General features: G+C 35.8%; 1 protein-coding gene across 6 annotated transcripts in view; it reads right to left on the minus strand.

Moving 5' to 3' along the window:
* Positions 1-516: 516 nt before the first annotated feature.
* Positions 517-20,740, minus strand: part of LOC131042116 (uncharacterized) — a 137,552-nt gene continuing 117,328 nt past the window's right edge. For all 6 annotated transcript variants that reach the window (XM_057975430.2, XM_057975435.2, XM_057975434.2 and 3 more), the window contains 3 exons: positions 17,233-17,381; positions 906-1,190; positions 517-758 (listed from right to left, as the gene is read on the minus strand). In XM_057975430.2, the coding sequence (XP_057831413.2) occupies positions 597-758; positions 906-1,190; positions 17,233-17,381 (596 nt within the window). In that variant the 3' untranslated portion in view covers positions 517-596. The remainder of the gene's footprint in view (positions 759-905; positions 1,191-17,232; positions 17,382-20,740) is intronic.

A 20,740-nucleotide genomic window follows, 5' to 3' on the forward strand; every position in this document is an offset into this window, starting at 1 on the left:
TTATTGTCTGAATAAGTGAGTTTTATGTCTACTGTTCAACTTCTCACTTTTCTCTTTAACCGTCTTAAGAGGGGAATAACAAATTTACATTCATTCCATTTGCATAACCATAAATTACTAGACTCGTTCAGCATTTTTTCTAATTAGACCTATATTTTGTCAATATATTACATACAAAGTGTCATCACAAACTAGTCAATACATGTTTGGCCATTGAAATGTCTAGACTCTGCCTGGAAAGCCTCTCTGGAGTTTTTTCCAATAAATTGCCTTCCGAAAACATGACACATTCTAAATTCCATTTAAAAGGAATATCCACTGCATATACAAATAGTGCACAGGCTTTGAAAAATTGCAGAAAATGGGTATTTATAATATTAGTTCTGTATTTACTATTTTGTTATAGGGGTAATCTTTTTATCTGTTAGAGAGCCAGTGCGCATTCAAATGACATGAAAGGCCAAAAAGAAGGAAACTTAAGCATCAGAAACTAATCGATCTGAATCCAACCCATAATTGCATGCAAAGGAAGGTAGCATATTTTATATAAAAAAATGTTTATACACAATCATGGCGTTTCAATGATTTTATTGAGATTATTTTTCTATAACAAAATGATCAATTATTTGTACTGTACAATTTGGATCTGAGTAAGTTGATTTTGGAGCCCATTTGCTGGGATGTTGTCTAAGATGAGAGGGAAGCTGTTCCCTCTGTTCGGCATCCCAGTCAGAATCTAGCTTCCATTCCCTTGGAACCTGCTTGCATTGCATTACACAAGACTACTTCAGACTCAAATTTAGATAAACTGTTCTCATACTAAAAATATATAATTTAAGTCTACAACAAAATCTACATTGCAGATTCAAAATTCTAGCATTCTAATTTGGAAAATGGGCACGTACCTTGTTAACTGCAAGGGTGTAGACATCAAGGTTCCCTTTGGGGTTGAGATGAAATCTAGTGAAAGACTTGTAATTTGCCATACGGAGAGAAGAGTAAGCTTCATCAAAATGGATATGAAGCCAATTGACACAAATGTACAAATAGCTACCAAACACTAGAGATACAACTGGGGTAGAGAAAACCCAGAAGTATATAAAAATGCATATGTAGTATATCACAGCGAACTCGCGAGAAATTTTCTCCATACCACTTTTGCAAATATTATTTCGGGTCACAGCAATAACCTGAAATACATAAAACTTCATCAAAAGGCAAGAAATTCTAATAGATAATCTTAAGGATGTAAACAACACCTAAGAGGAAAATTCCAATTTTGTACTACAAAAATAACTAAAATCAGTGAAGTTCAAGAAACCATGGACAAGGGGTTAACACAAAATCATTTACCAAGTCTACCGTTTGCATCTCCATATATATTAAATATATTAGTATACAAATCACCCTTATTAATTTATTAGTGATATCTTTCTTAATGTGACAATTTATAGGATACAAAGCCACTCGGATGCAATAATCTATCCACCTATTTTAAAATTTTAATAAGTAAATAGGTAAATCAAGTATTAATTGAAGAAGAATACAAACTTCAAACTATGCAATCTATGGATACTCTGTTGGTATCCACAAACTATGAGGAAAGCATTGAGCCCATAGAATGCATAAGATAACTTATGTATTATTTTATGCCTCATACTCCCTGAGAGTGTCAAAAAGTATGGCAAAAAACTATAGCTATAGATATTTTCTAAGTATGGACATTATGATATACTTATTTTGGATAGAAGTTGGTATCATTTTGCTTGTAAAAGAAGATAGATAACTTTCCATTATTACACTCCAGAAAGCATAATCGGTACATCAAAAAAAGGTGCCTTATTAGAGGAAGATCCTTCCAAACTAGTCATGTGTTCTATATCCAAGATCTACTTAGACTGATTAAGTCATTTCAAGCACTAAGCTCTAATACCAATTGTAGAACACAATTCTCCTTCTAAAAGCGGGGGTGAATCAGCAATAGAAAAAAATTAGATCCTTAACCAATTAAACCTTTTGAAGAACTTATCAAAAAACCTCAAACTGAAATCTGAAATAAATGCAACTTGAAACTGAAATCTGAAAGAAATGCACCACACAAGGAATCCAACACAGAAGAAGATATGTGGAAAATCCTGAGAGGGAAAAACCACGGTGAGAAGAGCTGCTAAGATCTACTGTCCTAATCCAGCCTCACAAAGCATCAACATATACAATAATTTAAGGGCACCAACCTGTTGTGAGGTATTCACACATCGCCCCATTGAAAATGGGGACCCCCACTTTTTGCTTTCTAGATTGTGTTAGGGTCTTTGCTATTAATCTTTGCATTGAAGGGATAGAGTTTCTCAAGTATCTAGAGGGTCATCATGTCAGGTTGAGTAAAGTTAGGTGAAAGGACTAGGTCAAGAGTCTTTTCTAAGGATGCGTACCTTGCTCCCTCGCTGGAGCAAAATTTGCCCAAGTACCTTGACCCCGTACCTTGCTAAGGACATAGAATCTCGTACCTTGCAAAGGTCCTAGAGCGAAATTTTTATCAAGGCATGTACCTTGCTAAAGTCCTAGAGCGAAATTTTGATGTCTTGTCCTTGCTGAGGTCCCAGAGTGAAATTTTGATGTCCTGTGATGTACCTTCCAAAGGTCACAGAGCGAATTTCCTCTATAGGTGTTCTTAAGGGTCGAATTGATGATGCTTTCATGTGGAAAGATTGGGAAACTTAAGGTCAAAACCAACCAAGTGAAAGAGAATTTTGGAGTCGCGTACCTTCCGGAGCGAATTTTTGCATTTAGCTCCCATACCTTGCAAAGGGTCAAGAGCGAATTCCTTCACAAGGTCGTGTACCTCCCGAAAGTCCTAAGGTGAATTTCAAGCCATGTCCTTGGAGAGGCCCTGGATCGAATTGTAAGAACCCTACTAGTTCTTTGCTTCTATACTGCTCTACTACTGAATGCCCTGTCTGAATTAGTTTTGGGTGTTTTGAATAGATATATTGTTTTTTTGTATTTTGAGGGTTTATTGAAAACAAATAATCTAAAACTGAATCTAATTACAATATTCTGAAAATTTTGAAACAACTGAACTACTGCTGTAATGTATCTTTGTTTCTCAAGAGGATGGGAAAATACATTATTTTTTTAATAATAAAAATAATGGCAGCAACAACATGGAACCTGATTTTTATTTGATTCTTCTTTGCCTTCAACCGGAATTGAAGCATTTTACTATTCACGGCAGCACTGTAGCGCGTCACTATTCACAGGGTACTGTAGCGCGTCACTGTTCACGGGTACTATTCATGGGTACTGTTCATGCGCACTGTAGCAAATAACCATTCACAGCTGCACCTTATCTCTCCCTTATTTTGTGAATTCGATGAATACTGAAATAAATACTGTTGCAGCACAATCAGAACCTCTGTATGAGATTCTCTCACAATTATCAAATTCACCAGGTATTTCATTGGCTCAAATGATGATCACATAGAAGAACTACGTTCTCCAATGGCAAAGCTGTAAACCCTTCTGAGAGTTCAAAATCACAATGATCAAATATCTTTCTCTTTTTTTTTTTTCCTCTTTTCAAAAGCCTTATATATATTTCCCATGAAGGTTCGATTTTCTCCAATAAGGCATTAAATCAATTAATGATATTAAATGACATTTAATGATACAATATTTTCACTTTGTCATTTAATATTTCACCTTCGTAAAATAGCCACAATTAATTAATTAAATGGTCCCCTTTAATGATACTTGGACCCTTACTTAAGTTATAATATAAAATTATATTATAACTTAATAATATAAGCTCAAGACATTAATGTTTATTTAAACTAAATAAACATTAATATCTCCATTAATACTCAACATTTTTGAACGTCGTCTGAACTGGGAGCTAACAAGATGATGCTGCATATGATCATACCCCTTTACTAAAAATAGAAGGGGCCATCTCTAACATCTCCAACTTACTATAAATAGTAAGTATAGCAAATGAAGTCCAAATGATACCAAATGAAAGCCAGACCGAAACACACTGAACTCTGGAGATGATACAAGCCTCGGAAGACGCTCTATCCATACTCATTAGCCTACGAGGGTCATAATGATAGGCTAATCACCCAAAAAACCATGTCTGCTAAAAATGGGGACATTACACGAATTTTAGGCCTTGTCCTTCCAAATGACATAGAGCGAACTCTTTCACCTTGACCTTGTCCTTCCAAAGGACATAGAGCGAACTCTTTCACCTTGACCCTGTCCTTCCAAAGGAAATAGAGAGAACTTTTTCACCTTGAGCCTATCCTTCCAAAGGACATAGAGCGAATTTTTTCACCTTGACCCTGTCCTTGCTGAGGTCCTAGAGCGAATGTCCTTGCTAAGGTCCTAGAGCGAATGTCCTTGCTAAGGTCCTAGAGCGAACTTCATCTCCAAGTCATGTACCTTGTCAAGGGTCTAGAGCGAACTTTTCCACTTAACCATGTACCTTGCTCAAAGCTTCGGGCGAAATTTTTTATCAAGAGATATGTACCTTGCTTCAAGATTGGAGCGAATTTATCTTGGGGCCGTCCCTTGCATCATGTTTGGAGTGAATCTTACCTTGAGGACATATACCTCACTCATTGATTGGAGCGAAAATCTGTCAAGATCATGCACCCTACCTAAGGTCAGGAGTGAAGCTTGTAAAATCATGTACCTTGTCCAAGGTCCCAAGCGAATTTGGTGAAACTATGCACCTTACTCTCTATCTTGAGCAAATCCCTCAAACTCAAAGCATTTGGTGACAAGATCGATTCAAAATTCGAATTTAAAGGCAAGAGGCAAAGTCAGCCAGCATGAGAAGGGTAATTTGTTATTTCAAAACTAAGTCGGCCTGTACCCAAAGAGACATGACTCTTACCTAGATGCCTATATAAGGGATTCAAAATGATCATTTGATCACCATTTTAAGGCAATTCACTTCTCCAAAAGCGAATTCAAGAGCAGGGCAGCGAACTTTAAGAGTAGGAACTGTGATCATAATCAGCAAAGGAGCAGAATCAATCACATTAATGGGGCGAATTCTATCAGAACAACAGCAAATTCACAAAGAAAGGAGTGAATTCATCAAAAGGACAGCAAATTTGCTCAAACCAAGAAGCAATCTACTCTTTAGAAACACATATCAGATCTGCAGCAAATAGAATAAAAGATCAAGTCAAGATGGGAGTATGTAAAGGTTATATATCATGTATGTTTGATGCCCATTTGTTTGTTTTGCATGAGGTAAGGAAAGAGATCAAAAGGACCAGGTTGGAGGAAGATTGGAGCAGGTATCTCAAGGAGAAAATTTCAACACCAAGATCAAGATACAAGGAAGACCTCTTCAAGAAGCTTCATCAGCAAACACTAGAGCATGAAGGATAACCTACATGGTGAGAGAATGTTTTACAATCTTGAATTCCCTTCAGGAATCCAAGAATTGAAGTCAGTGCATTGAAGAGCTACATTCAACCAAGTGCATCATCCACTCAAAGTACATCATGAGTAGGAAAAAGTCATCACAAGACCTACATCAACCACGATTGAAGAAGCGGATAGTTTCAAAAGATTTAATCAAAGTTTGCTTCTCATCATCATCATCACTTTAAGCAAACTAGATAATGTTGAGTATCAAGAGATATCTCTCAACATCCCTTCATGATGATGAATCAAATCAAGTCTACAAAGTACAAGATTGAGGTGGCATCCCAGTTGCTACTCCACCAATCAGAGAGGTCCACATCAGCGCGTCTAAGTTAGATGAATCAAGCTCACCCATGGATGCACAAACTCCGACGTACCTACCCTTGATATCTATTGGTCCACGCTCATTGAATGTAATTTTCTCATTGGCTAAGGAGAGTATGTTATAACAAACCCTAATTAGGGTTTCATTGTAAAATCTTGGCCATTGATGGAGATTCAATCCTAGTCGTTCATTGTAAATGAGCTCTCTATATAAAGCTCAAGCTCTTCATTTGTAAAGGTTAATAGTTAGTTAATAGTTAATAGTTAATAGTAATAGAAGAATAGATAGTTTTGAAGAATAGAATAGCAATTAGAGTAGAGTAGGAGGAGAAGGCAGAAATTGTTGCCTAAGTTGTAAATGAACTCCATTTTCATTTAAGTTATAGCTAAGTTACTGGTTCGGGTTCGGATTTGAGTTCGGATTCGGGTTCGGATTCGCGGGTTCGGCAGAAAAAAAAATTTCTTGGGTACGGGTACGGGTTCGTCTGTACATAGATACATATATTAATTATAAATTTATATATATACACATATATTATATATATCTTCAATATATACAATCCATACAAAAATTAAATATACAATGTGACTTTCCATACATAAATCATAAATCCATAATTGCCAATGCCAATAAATATCCATATATCGCAAATGTTATCAGTAAACTAATAACTAAAGTCTAACATCGTATTCATAATTTGCAAAAAAGATAATATTCAAGTTTCAAGTTTCAACTGATTCAAGTTTCAAAATGTGAATATGTCATGACACAATAAAAATTCAAATTACAAGCCATCTATGGGATTTAAATTCCATATTCATCTTCATCTGAACCATCCAACCCAAGCCCAAGGTCATCAAGTGGTTCAAATCCAGCATCAATTGAACCACTATCGAATGGAATGTCACACCCACTAGCCAAGTCTCTCTCAAGTTCCATAGTTGCCTCGTCTATAGAGACTTGGGCAAGTTGTGCAACTGTAGCATCTAAATCAGCACACTCAGGGGCTAGATCCCAATTCCTTGTTGCACCCACATTATATTCAAGGTCCTTATGTGACAACAAATGAAGGTTGGAGTGTATGTAGACCAAATCCTAAAGGGGAGAATTAGGGTTTAATTATTAATTAACTATTTTTTAAAGAACTTTTTTATTGGTTTTTATTGTTTTTTGACCCGTGGGCCTCGTTTTTTGGAACCCACAGGCCTGGGTTCACCCAGGTCCTCCTGGGTTCGACCTGGGTTCCATCCGGGTCCTTCCCAGGTGGTGCCACCTGGGAAGGACCCGGGTGGAACCCAGGTCGAACCCAGGCCGAACCAAGACCGGGCACAAACCAGGACCCGGACCCAGGCCTAAACCACAAGAACCGGTAACTTAGAGTTATAGTGAAGTGTGTTGTTTCTTTCCAATGTGCATGGTTTCTTGTTGGATCTTCATGATAGATGATAAATAAATTAGATTGAATGGAGGAATTTGTTGAATGTATCTGTGTGGAATCCGTTTTGTCCATACCACTAGCCTCTTGCTGATTGTAAGTGCATCTTGTGTGGTCAATTGGAATGATATGAGCTTAACTTTGAATTGTTCTACACTCATTGCTTATGCATTAACTTGAATGGTGAGCAATGTTCGATGGTAATGATTTGAACATCTTTGAAATGTCCTTAGAAGATTGCACTGAGCTTGTGTCAAATTGTTCAAGTTGATGGTGAGACCTTGCCCAGTAGGATTCCATCTGATCATTCAACTATCTTCTTACATTCTAGGTCTTAGAATAGGCTTTCTCAACCCTTCATCTTTTGCCCTTTTTTTTCCAATTCAAGTTAGTCTAGGATAAGAAGCATCACAAGATGGCAACGTCAGGTGATCTAAGTTCCAACAAATCAAGCATTCAGGCATTCGAATGTAAGTCCCCTTGTGATTCCAACATAATCACATCAAACCAATGAGCTTATCCACACGTAGTGACTCTACATTCATGAACCTTGGAGTCTTCTCAAGTGATCCTTAAGCTAATCTTCAGCATTTGAGAGATTTTGTTCAATAGAGGATAAGATACTTTTTGGTATTTTATTTTGTGTTCGCATGTGCATAAAAAACACATCAACACAACCCACACCAAAAACCCTTGATTGAAAGCACCAACTCTCGCAATTACAAACTGCTCAAACTGAGCAACAACTCGGTGTTTTTAGGCACCAACCTAAAGAATGTTGTAGGTAAGATACAAATCCAATCTGCAATAATAAGCTTTACACAATTTGAAAGTATAGAGGCAAAATATTACAAACTCAACACTGCAACTCTTCAGATATCTTTGTTTTGATCCAATTATATTGATCTGCAAATCAGCCCTCACAAACTAGAGCTGTTTGTCAGCAATCTTTAGTGAGCCAAAATAAACTGTGGTCTCTTGCTGTTACTTCCAGTATCATAATAAAACTATGAGTACTCTTCACTCTTCTTATCTTCAACAACGATATAATGCAGCAAACATTGTTTAAAAACAATGCTTAACACTTTGGGCTTTTCACGTGTTTCAGCATCACCTCTCTCTCTCTTGTCAAATGCTCTTTATACTTGTTAAATAGAATCTCTAGTGTACAGTTGAAAACAGTTTCAACTGCTTATGCAGTTATAACTAATGAACTGACTTAGCAATGTTTAAACTTCAGAAATTGCCACCGCATATACTATTCCAAAAACCAATACAAAACCAAAACTAGCTTCTCATAACCAATACAGATGGCAATAATTATGATTGCTTTCTATATAAGATAAAGATTACCATTGTGCATTTTGTTTGAAATATTCTGCCCAAACATTAATCTTCGATACTCCACATTAATCTTGGCTGCTCTAAAATGACGTTCAATATTGTACTTTAACCTTCAGATGATAGCAGAAGTTCGAAAAACCAAACCGAAACCTTATACGAATCTGAAGAACTACGATATGTGTCAAGACCAATTTTAACAATATTGGGATATTCTTTGTATTTAATTTGAACTTCTGAGAACATTTTCATCTATGTTTGATAGAATGATTTATCAATGCAGAAGACAACAACAGTGACTCCAAGATGGTCAATCTATTTAATCACTGTGTGTTTTCAATCCATTTCACAGAATGATTAAAGATACATCAGGTAAAACTGTAAGTAGTTGTTCGTTTTACAAATCAACATGACATGATTTAATTGTTTCTCATTGACATCAATGACAAACTATCTAACATGCATGCATGCATACATAGATACATATATGCATGCATGCATACATAAATGTTAGATAGTTTGTCATTGACATGTATGTAATACTTTTAAGCAAGGTTACCACGAGTCAGGGGTACTTGGAGACTCCATAGATTGGTACTGGTACTTGTACGACTAATTTTCAAAAATAGGAGGCGGAGGTACTTGGAGACGCCAATTTTTTTAATATAAAGTGATAATTTCCAGAAAATATCATGACACAGAACTTTGAAAACAAGAACAATGGTAGAGTTTGGCATTAACTTTAAAACTGAACAAAAAATTGAAATAAAAATTGCTTATATTGCTAGTACCATAGCCAGTCTAAATGGTTTAGTGAAAGTAAGGTAATGTAGGTGTTGAGCACACTCAATATTGTTGGCTAAATAGAAAAGGAAATTTCTCTTTAACCATTACAATGACAAGAAATCAGTCATACAACTGTTATGGCCCTCTCAAAAAGTCTATACTGTCAGTAGATCTGATCACTATAGCTTTGCATTGATTTTTGTCTTCCTGCGACATGGTTTCCTTATTAATTATTTCCCTTCAAGTTTACTTCGTTGCAGACTTATTTTATTTATTCAGCCTCCTTTTTTGCCTTTTAATGTGTTTTGCCATATGTTTTTTGGTTAGAGACATCATTTTTTGGTCGGGAGACTTCGGAGATGGCAAGAAATGGCAGCCAAAAGCACCCTATGCGTTGAGAAGTTTCTGGAGATGTCTCCGGTACCGGAGACGTGTCTCCATCTCTGAGACACGTCTCCAGGGGTAGGAGACAGGTCTCCTGGTAACTATGCTTTTAAGTTTAAATAATGCATCATCAAATTCAAGATTCGATGTTTTTGGAGTTGGAATGTTGGACTGTTTTCTAGCTTGGAAAACATTGTTTTGTAGCTGGGATGTAACTGTGGGGCAATTACCGATTCTGAAAAAGTGGAGGAGCGCATCCTACGTGCAAAGCAATCTTGCTTTTCTAGTGTAGTGCAATATTTTATGTTTTTCTTCTATGGCACACAAGTTTAACTTTATAAACATCTACAAAATGCATCATTAAAATTCAAGATTCAAAGTTCAATGTTTTTGGAAATGGAATGGGGCTGTTTTCTAGCTTGGAAACATTGTTTTGTAGCTGGGATGTAACTATGACACAGTTACCAATTCTGAAAAGTCTAGTCGGGGAGGTGATGCAGGAGCATCCTAAGTGCATAGCAATCTTGCTTTTCTAGTGTAGTGCAATATTTTATGCTTTTCTAAAGTGGCAGACAAGCTTAACTCGTGCACACATCTCCTTAGTTTTGCATGCAGGCTTAACTTGTGTGCATGTTATCTTAGTTTTGTTAGGACCATTTTTGGTGGACCAGCAGAGTCATACTTGGATGGTGCAACTTCTTTTCCTTGCACAATATCCCTTGACCTTGGCAAAAGTCTCTCTGTCACACAGCCATGCTGCCTCACACAGTCACAGCCTTCTGAACTGCACACGGACTTCAATGCATAACTCATCTTGTATGCAAACCCCTTTACACACAATCTCATGCATGCCACATGCAGCCATTGAAGCACACAACATTCCTGCACTACACAGGCTTAACAGCTCACCAAAATTGGAAAAGTCGACAGACGCTCCAAATTACTCTTAAGAAACAAATAATTCCAGTTTTTTAACCATTCTAGTACTTGATTTATATTTTAATGCTGTCTTGATTTTAAATACTAATTCCTTTGATTAAAATTCTTTTAAATTCCTATTATAATTAGCTATAAATGCATCCAAATATGAAAACCCCACTGTTAAGGAGGTGACTTCATTTCTTCAAAGTTCTGTATAAATGTATGGGATATCAGGGAATTGACCCTCCAATTAGCAAAGGTACTTCTAGTCCTGCATAATTCCTTACCTGTTCAGTTTTGAGGCTACAAAGGGGTTCAATTTATTTCATCAAAGTTCTGAATAAATGTAAGGAATAACTGGGGGTTGCCTCCAAATAGCAAAGGTGCCTCTAGTCCTGCATACTGCACCTAGGTCTTGTGCCTTGGTACTATCCATGAGTAACATACATCATGCCATTAAAAGGATTTGAACACATTTAGGTTGAGAGGAAAAATTATTTAATATTTTAAAAAAATGAAAGAACATAAATGCAATATTACTTGCAATCCCCTATGCTCTTAGCAAATTCTAGTCTTAATAAAGCACTTATAACATATTTCCTACCAGAAACAATAGTGGAATAAAGATAAGTTTACTTGGTTAAACAAGGGGATTGTTCGATATATTCATAATATGAATTCAGAGAATTAACAATTCTCATTTTATGTTTCTGCAATGCTGACTTCCTTCAACTGTTATAATTTATGTTCTTTATTCATATATAGTAATTCAAGTTCAAATCTTCACAATAAAACAACCCACAAATTTGTGAACACACACATAAAAACTCAAGGAATATGACCTTCATCCCTCAAACCACTCAAGGCCTAGAGAAGTTCCCAGTTACCTTTAAGACTATAGTTCTTTAAGTATCCTCGCAGTTGAATCTTTTCTATGCCACTTTATCTTGATTTTAAGTACTAATTCAACCTTTAGATTATTATTCTCCTGTTTTCCTGTTGTGATTTCAGTTATGAATGCATTGTCATGTCCCCTTTTCTAAAAATAATACTTACTAAAAATAGTAAGTATCCACTTTCCTGAAATAGTGAGTCAACTATGACAAGATACATTGAAAGAAAATATTTATATTGTCCAAGCTCAATTTACATCCTTTGGACAAATAAATATTAAATTTATTATATTGGTGAAGTCAACTCTAGAGGCATTAATGGTTATGACCTAAGTCACCAGGTTCGAATTCGAATTCGAAGTTCGACAACTTTGAAATTCGAATGAAGTTCGATGAGGGAAAAATTTGAAATGTATAAAATTCGAATTAAGTTCGCCATATGTATAAATATGCCAGATATATTCTATAAAACAACCAATCTTTCATATGGGCGATGGTTCCATATGAATTGCTAATAAGGTTTATTGTAAGTAACATCTTTATCTCATCTTATGAGAATAACAGAATCACCAAATACTGGAATAACTCACTGATTGGGTAATCAATTATCATCTTCAGCATTTTTTTTCTCATCCTATTTGAGGGTTCTAACAGACATAAATATCCTGAAGAAAGAACGGATTAATGGGTTTTAATCAAAGAAAAGAAGATGTGTTTAAAAAATATTAACAGAAGAAGAAGGCAAATAAATATTTTTTTAAAATTAAAAAAATAAAAAAAATAAAAAAAAATTTAAGTTTGGCGAATTTCAACAAATTTTTATTTTTTTTTGAAGTTCGGCGAATTTTGAACTTCAAGGATGAAATTCGGCCGAACCTGGTGACTTAGGTTATGACAGATTATATAGCAGGTTGTCATAGAGGGGCAATGTTTACTAATTTGAGTTTGGAAAGTTGCTTGGCTAACTTGGAGATCATTTTTGGAGGGAAATTTATAAAAAAATATTATTATTTTATTTATTTTTCCAAGAGGAGGTCGTTTGGGTTTCCTCTATATATTTGGAGGTTTGCACATTTTGGGCATTCTTGTTCACATATTTTGACAGAGCTTTGGCTTGTTTCTTCAGTGGCTGATAAACCAGTGGAAAAGGAGACTCTTTGAGCAGGATGCTCATGGTTTCCAAGTGATCTAAGGTCGGGAGGCCAAGGGTTGCTGAGTGTAATCTCATCCAAAGGTTACAATTGTGCTTAAGGATTTGTAGTTTCAGCAGTTTTAGAGTTTGGTTTGCCCACAAGGGTTTGAAGCGGCAGTTTGGGGTTTGAATGCTCTATTTGTGGAAGATCTTAACGGAATCATTATAAACATGTGTTTGTGGGTATTTCTTTGTATCTCCTGTTATTTTATTATAGTCAACCCTGGCATAGAATTTGGAGTGTTTCTCTTGCAAGTTTGGTAGCATTTCTATGTATTTTGACAAGTTGTAGACAAGAGTTTTGTAGTGTATTTGGGTTTCTGTGTATTTCGAGTTTACTAAGTTTATTATATCCAAATATAAAAAGTCCATTTTACATTGTCTATACTCTTAGCATATCTGGTGCAAATATTTTTTATATCTTCTTTTTCATATTATTTCCAGTCATGTATAAATATAACGGATGGTGTTGTGACGTTTTCACACATCACCGCATTGCAAATGGAGACCCCCACTTTTTTTTGCTTCTTAGGTAGATGTTTTGCTTAGATTGTCTTAGCTTAGCAATGATTTATTCAGCATTTAACCTTTTTAATGAGAGGAAGTTCGCTTAGAATGTCAGGGTTGTGGTGAGTTAAGGTCAAAATGTCAATGTTATCAAAGAAAGCAAAAAGCTATCAAACTGCAAGGGAGTCATCTGGAATGCTAACTTGTCCAAGTTTTTGCAAGCTAATGTGAATTTTGTGATGAACAGGTGAAAAGTTCCTATGGAAATTAAGTCTCCTCTCCTGAGATTTGGAGTAAGGAATGATGATGAAAATCTAATTTGTCCCTATGGAAATCGAATTTCTCATCTTGGAGATGAACAAGCAATGCGAATTTGAACAAATTGAATGAAGGAAAGAAATCCATTGAAGCATGTAAGGATAAGGTCCTGACCTAAATCAGATGTGTGGGCCTAAATCACAATATACTGGCCTAAATCAATCATGAAATGTATGGATTTAACGAGTGTACCATGTGGGAGGCTTGTGTTAAGATAAAATGTATGGAAGGCAGACCTAAATCAAGGCATGTAGATCCTAATTTAAGCTTTGATCTAAATACAACATGGAAATAAGGGAGATCAAAACAAGAAACGTGTGTGTAAGGTAAGGACTGACCTAAAGGTTAGGACCCAAAACATGAAACGTGTCAAGGAGGAAATCCTAAGGCAGGTCCTAATTCGCATTTAGGGCAGAGCAAAGTAATTAATGCAATGGGAAATGTGATAAATAAGGTACACTCAACCTCACTTATATACCCATCCAATGATGAAACAGATAGAGCCGACCTTGTTAAACAACAATGAATTAAACCTTCCAAATCAAGAAATGAGGAAACATGTGAACAAATACATAGGACACCCAACTTCAAAGAGGGCAAATATAAAGCATAAAGGGTAAGATGAATAAACTAGGGCTGTCGACCTATTAAACATTCAAATGAATTTTATTTCAAACATCAGAATGCAAGTCGGCCTGACGGAATTGAGGGGAACTTCAAGAGTGAGGATATCATTCAAACATTCAATCAAATTGAATTCCATTCATTTCAAAACCATTTAGGGAGCAGACCTGGGCGAGTTATAAGGAGCAGACCTGGGCAAAATTAGGGAGCAGGTTAAGACTGAGTTAAATGAACAGAGATAAGGTAAATTTCATCAGTATAAAGGACGAATTTGATCAGACTTGATGTGAGCCTCCCTTGATGCAGTTTTGAGGTTGTTTTACTATTTTTCAGGCCTTATTTTTTGTGAATTTCTGCCTAATTTGATATGAATTTAAGCAGGCCTCGGTCAATATTTTGAATCAGGCCTGATTACAAACAAGTTTCATTAGCAGAAAATTGATTTCCAGATTTGAGAGGGGTGTAGGAAGCATAAATGTGGTGGAAATTTGTTTTTATTTCTGGTGTTTGTTTAATTTAAAATATGTTCTCTTTCAGGTTTAAGGCCAGAAATGAAGTGCATGGAGCGCAGGGATGAAAGAGAAGCAAACACATTCAGCTACGCTAAGGGAGATCAACAACATCAAGAAGACTTAGCAACATAATTGAGGGAGTCCAGTATCAAGGATGAAATGAAGGATCAACATCTTCAAGAAAAGGAGGAAGGTGAAACAATCCAACAGATTGAAGACTCAACCACATGGAATAAGCTACAGTAAGCCAACAACGAGGTGATTGCAAGATCAAGCTATCCAAGTAACTGAATGGAGGAATTCAACATCAGCACACTCAGGATAAAGACAAGGAAACACAATAAGACATCAAATACAAGGGACAAGACTCAGCAATGCAATGAATGGGCTGAGATTCACAAAGATATTACAACTATGCAAGAGCGCAATATCAAGATCTACAAGGCAAGGGATAAGGTTGTGCATCATAACCAAAGACAATGCCAAGTCAAGAAGATGAACAATGAAGTATCAAGATTCAAGTCACATGGAGATAAATCAAGGGTTCAAGTTACACATTCAACATAAGAATTGACTGCTAGGAAGGATCAGCACAATGTGAAGAAGATTCAATGAGGAAAGAGACTTCATATTATGGAGAAGCTTTGCAATGACAACATCATGACAAGAACGAATTCAAGATAAAGGTTTAACAACATGTGTAAGGTAAGGAATCGAGTGAAAGAACTCAGCAATGCAAGTGCAACGATCAGCATGTTCAAGGTGATGACAAAGGAAAATAGTGCAAATGAAAGCTACAACTACAACAAGTACATCCAAGGTATAAGAAGGATGATAGAAAGAAAGATCAAGAGGAAACAATTTTCATTCCTAAGGAGATAGAAGAGCTAAGAAAAGTTAGAAAGTTTGCTTGACCATATTTAGATGATACAATTTGGGAATGTCCCACTATCATCAATACTTTGAGCTAGCTTGATATTGTTGAGTATCAGGAGATATGTCTCAATCTCAAACACCTTTTGATGATCTACATGTTGTGTACATTGAGGTGGCATCCTATTCATCATCAACCATTCAAGTTGTGCCACATCAGGACGTCCAAGTTCATTGAACCTAACTCATTCAAGGGTGGAACCAGTGACACATGGCACTTTATCAAATATTGTTTTGTGTACCTAGCCTCATCACTCATTGGTCAGCGTTCAAAGGACATGTGTCCTATTCATTGTAATTTTCTCATAAGCTGAAAAGGAGTTATTGTAACAAACCCTGATTAGGGTTTTATTATAAAATCTTGGTCGTTGATGGTGAATCAATTTGAGCCATTGAATTGTATTGAGAGCACTATAAAAGGCTCAAATCTGTCATTGTAAAGGTTAATAGTTAGCAGTCAGATAAATAGGAGTAGAGTAGAGTAGAAGGAGGAAAGAAGGAATTGTGGCTAAGACTCGTTGATTTTAATACATGATCTTCATTTAAGCATGGTGGATTTCTATGTGTAACGTTTACATGTTGCATGGTTTCTTTTTACTCCTCAAGTTTTAGTTGAAGTTCATTGATTATGATGGAGAAATGTATGGATGTTGATAATTCCTTGGTTCATACTTTTTGTGGCTTGCTGATTGTAAGCTACAATGCAAAGTTAGCCTAAACCTTGTTATTGTGCTAAGTTCAATTGTGGATATATGTTCAAGTTGCACCATATTTGGGTATTTGAATGAATGTTCATGATATAAAAACCTTTATCATCCTTACAAGATTGCACTAGTTTTGTGAAGTTGTTCCTAGCATGGCAAAGCAAAGCTTAGTTTAAGGAATGTGTCCATCCAAACATCATGCATTGTTATCATTGATCTTAAGATTAGATTAGTTTCTCAACCCTTAATTCCTTTTGCTATTTGTTTTCCAAGTTAAGTAAGTCTTCATGTTCCAGCAACATTCATGCAAACGTAAGTCCCCCTTGTGATTCCAGCAAAATCACATCAGACCTTTGAGTTACCCACACATCAAAACCTGACAATAGAAACCTTGGAGTCATCTTGGTTGATCACATAATTTAGCATACGAGAAGACTTTGTTCAAGAGGGTAAAATACTTGGTATTTTATTATATGTTGCATAGTGTCACCAAAATACATCAACAGGTGGTAGGGAGTTGGCCCTCCAAATATAAAAGGTTTTCAAGTCCTACATATTGCCTCTAAGATATGTGCCTTGGGTACATTCCAGAGATAACACATATCATGCCATTAAGATGATTCATAAACATTTAGGGTGGAGGAAAAATTATTTAATATTTTGAAATCTCATGGCCATTAATGGAAAGATTACTTGTAATCCATAGTACCTCAAACTAGTTTTAATCTTATAGAAGCAATTGTAAGTATTCCCATTAGAAACAATGCTAGAGCCTGGAGAAGATCATCTGGTTGAACGAGAGAATTGCTTCATTCATTTATGAACAAATTTCTTGTCCTCGCTACAATTAAATGTGTGTTTTATGATCAGTATCGGTATGAAATTTGAATGATGGGAAAACGCAATGCTTACCTCAGGAACATCAAAGGCAGACATCAAATACTTGATGCAAGCAGGATAAAGTCCAAAAGTCCAATTCTCCATCCTAGTTCTTAATCCAGTTGGATCAGGGAAATGTTCACTTTCAACAGTCCGATACCAATCATAAAGAGTATGATATCCTACAAAACCACAAGTTTATTGGTCAAGTTATGCTAAAACTTGTAAGCAAACAATGGTCTATGAAAGTAAAATTAAAATTATAGGCATATGGCTTTTTCAAATCCAATCAAACTGTAACCGAAAACATAAGTGCTGATTATACATAAATCTATTTTATTCAGAAAATACTAGATCTTAAGCCTAGATGTAGTATGTGCATTGCTCATTACAAAAAATCATGGCTAGATTCTTCCATAACTTCTATCAGGAATAACAAAGCAGCAATAAATCATCATATTCCTTACAATCAAACTGGAATTTTGTAATGGAGTTTCCTTTCCTTATGCATAGCTTTTGAAACTTTGTCTCTCTTATTATATAGAGCTTAGACCCATTTTGGCACTAAGCTGAATTCTACTGGTAGTAGCACAAAATGCTTCACTGTTACTATTGAAAAATCACTGTTACCAATCTAGAAAATTAGTTACAAACTTCAATAACAAAGTTGTTATTTTTTCACTTCGAAATACCATAAACAATGGATTCATGATCAAGAAAGCATTCAAAAGAAGAGAAGAAAGAATCAATAGTGTAGTAGAATGTTCCACAAAAAGTAAGGCTCCAAATTCATTCAAAGAATATGGATTCGGATAAACTCATAGTAGTGAAAGCTGTCCAATTTTATAATAAAATGTTGAATATAGAGTTGCTCCCCCTCTAAAATGCACCTTCCTCAAACTCAATCATTCTGATGAACACCTTACAGTAAGTGTGGATTACAAGGTTCTCAAAATATCCATATGATTATAAAATGCTTCATTTGCCACTACAAATATGCAGTTCGTAATTTCTGTGCTTTGATGATCTAACACTTCCTGATTCTTCCTTCATATGAAATGAATTTGAATTAGTTAAAATCTATTTTGAATACAAAAATAGTAACATTCAATTGCATGGAAATGGATTTCAAGACCCACTAATATGGATATGGCTGGACAAGAAATTAAAATAATATAAAAAATATTTTTTCTTACAAAAGCAGCAGGAAAAATAAGAATAAATAGCCTAACAATAAAGAGAAAATATCAAAATATTAAAAAACGTGACTTAAAACAATAAACATTTAAGAAAATATTACAAATAATCTTTTTTAAGTTGCAAAATATTTTAAAATAATAAAAAGAAACATATAGAAAGAAAAATATATTGGAAATGGTACAAAAGGCTGTGATGTAATGCAAATGTGGTATTCTCATTTGCAAGAGATCCCAAGTTTGAATCCCCACACCATAAGTCAGCCAACAGTCCAAAGACAGCCAAAACCAGAAGTAATGTCAGACATGTTAATGTGGCCATTCTCCATGGAATGGGGACCTTGTTTGCTGTAATATCCCCTAATAAATTCTAAAGTCTAAGTCACATTAATTCTTTTATATTAGTTTCAAATTCACTAATATAAATTAATTAATTAATAAATGATTTTTGTAATATTAATTATTTTATATTAATCACCCATTTGTTAATATAAATTAATTAATAAATGCCTAAACTCTTCGATAGTTTATCATTAGTTCTAAATAATGAGAATTGGTTCGATTCAGTTCGGGAACTACCTCCGGAATTGATTTAAGGAGGAAGAGATTTGGGAATGGGAAAGAAGATTGTGATACCTGCGTGTGAGGCTACACGTTAGAATTAATTTGCCTTTCGTCAATTGTTATACTGGCCTATTGGTCGCATGATTCTGGAGTAGAATCGTATTGGCTGAAGCGGCGTGAAGGTCTTTTACGGGAAGATCCCTTGTGTATGATGCAGGTGTGTGTGTGTGTTCTTACATGCAAGACTAAGAACACGACTGTCAAAGGTTTGATGAATGAGACACGGCGCAGCACAAACCATCTCCCCGTGCCTCTGTAACCCGATATCGGGTTTCTAGCGTGAGGATTGGCATTGCCGCGGTGTGGTGTGGAGCCTACAGTCATCGCGTAGAGAAGTGGATTGATATTGCCGCGGTGTGGTGTGGAGGTTGTAGTCATCGCGTGGAGAAGTTGGAAGTGCTTCCCAACATTTCGCACACCGTGAAAATTTTGTGTTTCAGAGTTGTATACAATGATTTTTCCAGTGATACAAGCTCTGGGTAAAATGTCTGCAACCGTGGGTGCCTCCTTCTGTCCTATCCATTGAAGAGTATATGAAGACCCTTGGGTAGCGTTCTGCAACAAGTTAGGCATCAACGTGAAGTTTATAACCGGCAGTCACAGCTTACCTATCAGGTGCACCAATAAATTCTCTTACCCATTTCTTGATGGAATATTTAATAAACTGATATCAACTTCCTTGAATAATGATTGTTCAGTTATCTGTTGGCAAATGCTATGTTTATCAGTAAATATGAGAATAGAATTGAGACACTGTGCATTAAACAATTAGGGAAGACTCCAAATAAAATACTGTATAATGATGTTCATTTGTATTCCAATGATCCACCATCGGTTGTGTTGAACAAATAAGTTTCTGTTATAACCTGGTTATATAACTATCTGCAATAAAATCCTAGTTAAGGAATTTTACAGTGGTATCAGAGCTTTTGAATCTTGCCAGCCTGTAGGGAGTTTTTGAGTTGAAAGTTCTATGTGTAGCTGAGTATGCACCAGGGAAATTATAACCTTCAGAATAATAGGGTCCGACAAAACAGAGATCAAAACTTGCCTTTAGCACAAAGTAACTCTTCTATTCAGATTGAAATTGAATACGGCAACTGACGAAGAGATTATTTTTGAAACAAACAGTATGGGAGAACCTGAAAACAATAGGGATCTCATAGCAGCTTTAATCAGAAGTCAACAAGATATGCTGGACAATGTCAACAGAATGACTAATTTAATGACCCAATTTATTAATCAGCATCATAATGCTGGGGTAAATAATGGGGGTAGAGATGAGCATTCTGTCAATAATAATCAGCCCGAAAGAACAAGAACAGCCAGACCCTTTATGCCAACTTTCAGAGAGTACTTGGATGTCAGAATGAAACATAGGCCAAGAGGACAGAGAGGGAATAACAGTGAATTACAGAGGAAAAACGGTAAGATGTTTATTCCTTACTTTGATGGGTCAGGGAAAACCCCAGCTAGGGCTTGGGTGCAAAAACTTGACACCTACTTTCAATTAAATCCTATGTTGGAAGATAAAGCAATCAAATATGTAGCATTACATCTTGATGGTGTAGCACACGAATGGTGGCACCATGGGCAAGTAACTTTGGGTCATAATCAGATTATTACATATGTTGAATTCACTGAGAAACTTATTGACAGATTTGATTCTAAAGATCCTGAACTTCATCTAAAAGATTTAACCCAGCTTAAGAAATCTGGAA

Source organism: Cryptomeria japonica, chromosome 10 (assembly GCF_030272615.1).
Source record: "Cryptomeria japonica chromosome 10, Sugi_1.0, whole genome shotgun sequence".
Classification (NCBI taxonomy): domain Eukaryota; kingdom Viridiplantae; phylum Streptophyta; class Pinopsida; order Cupressales; family Cupressaceae; genus Cryptomeria; species Cryptomeria japonica.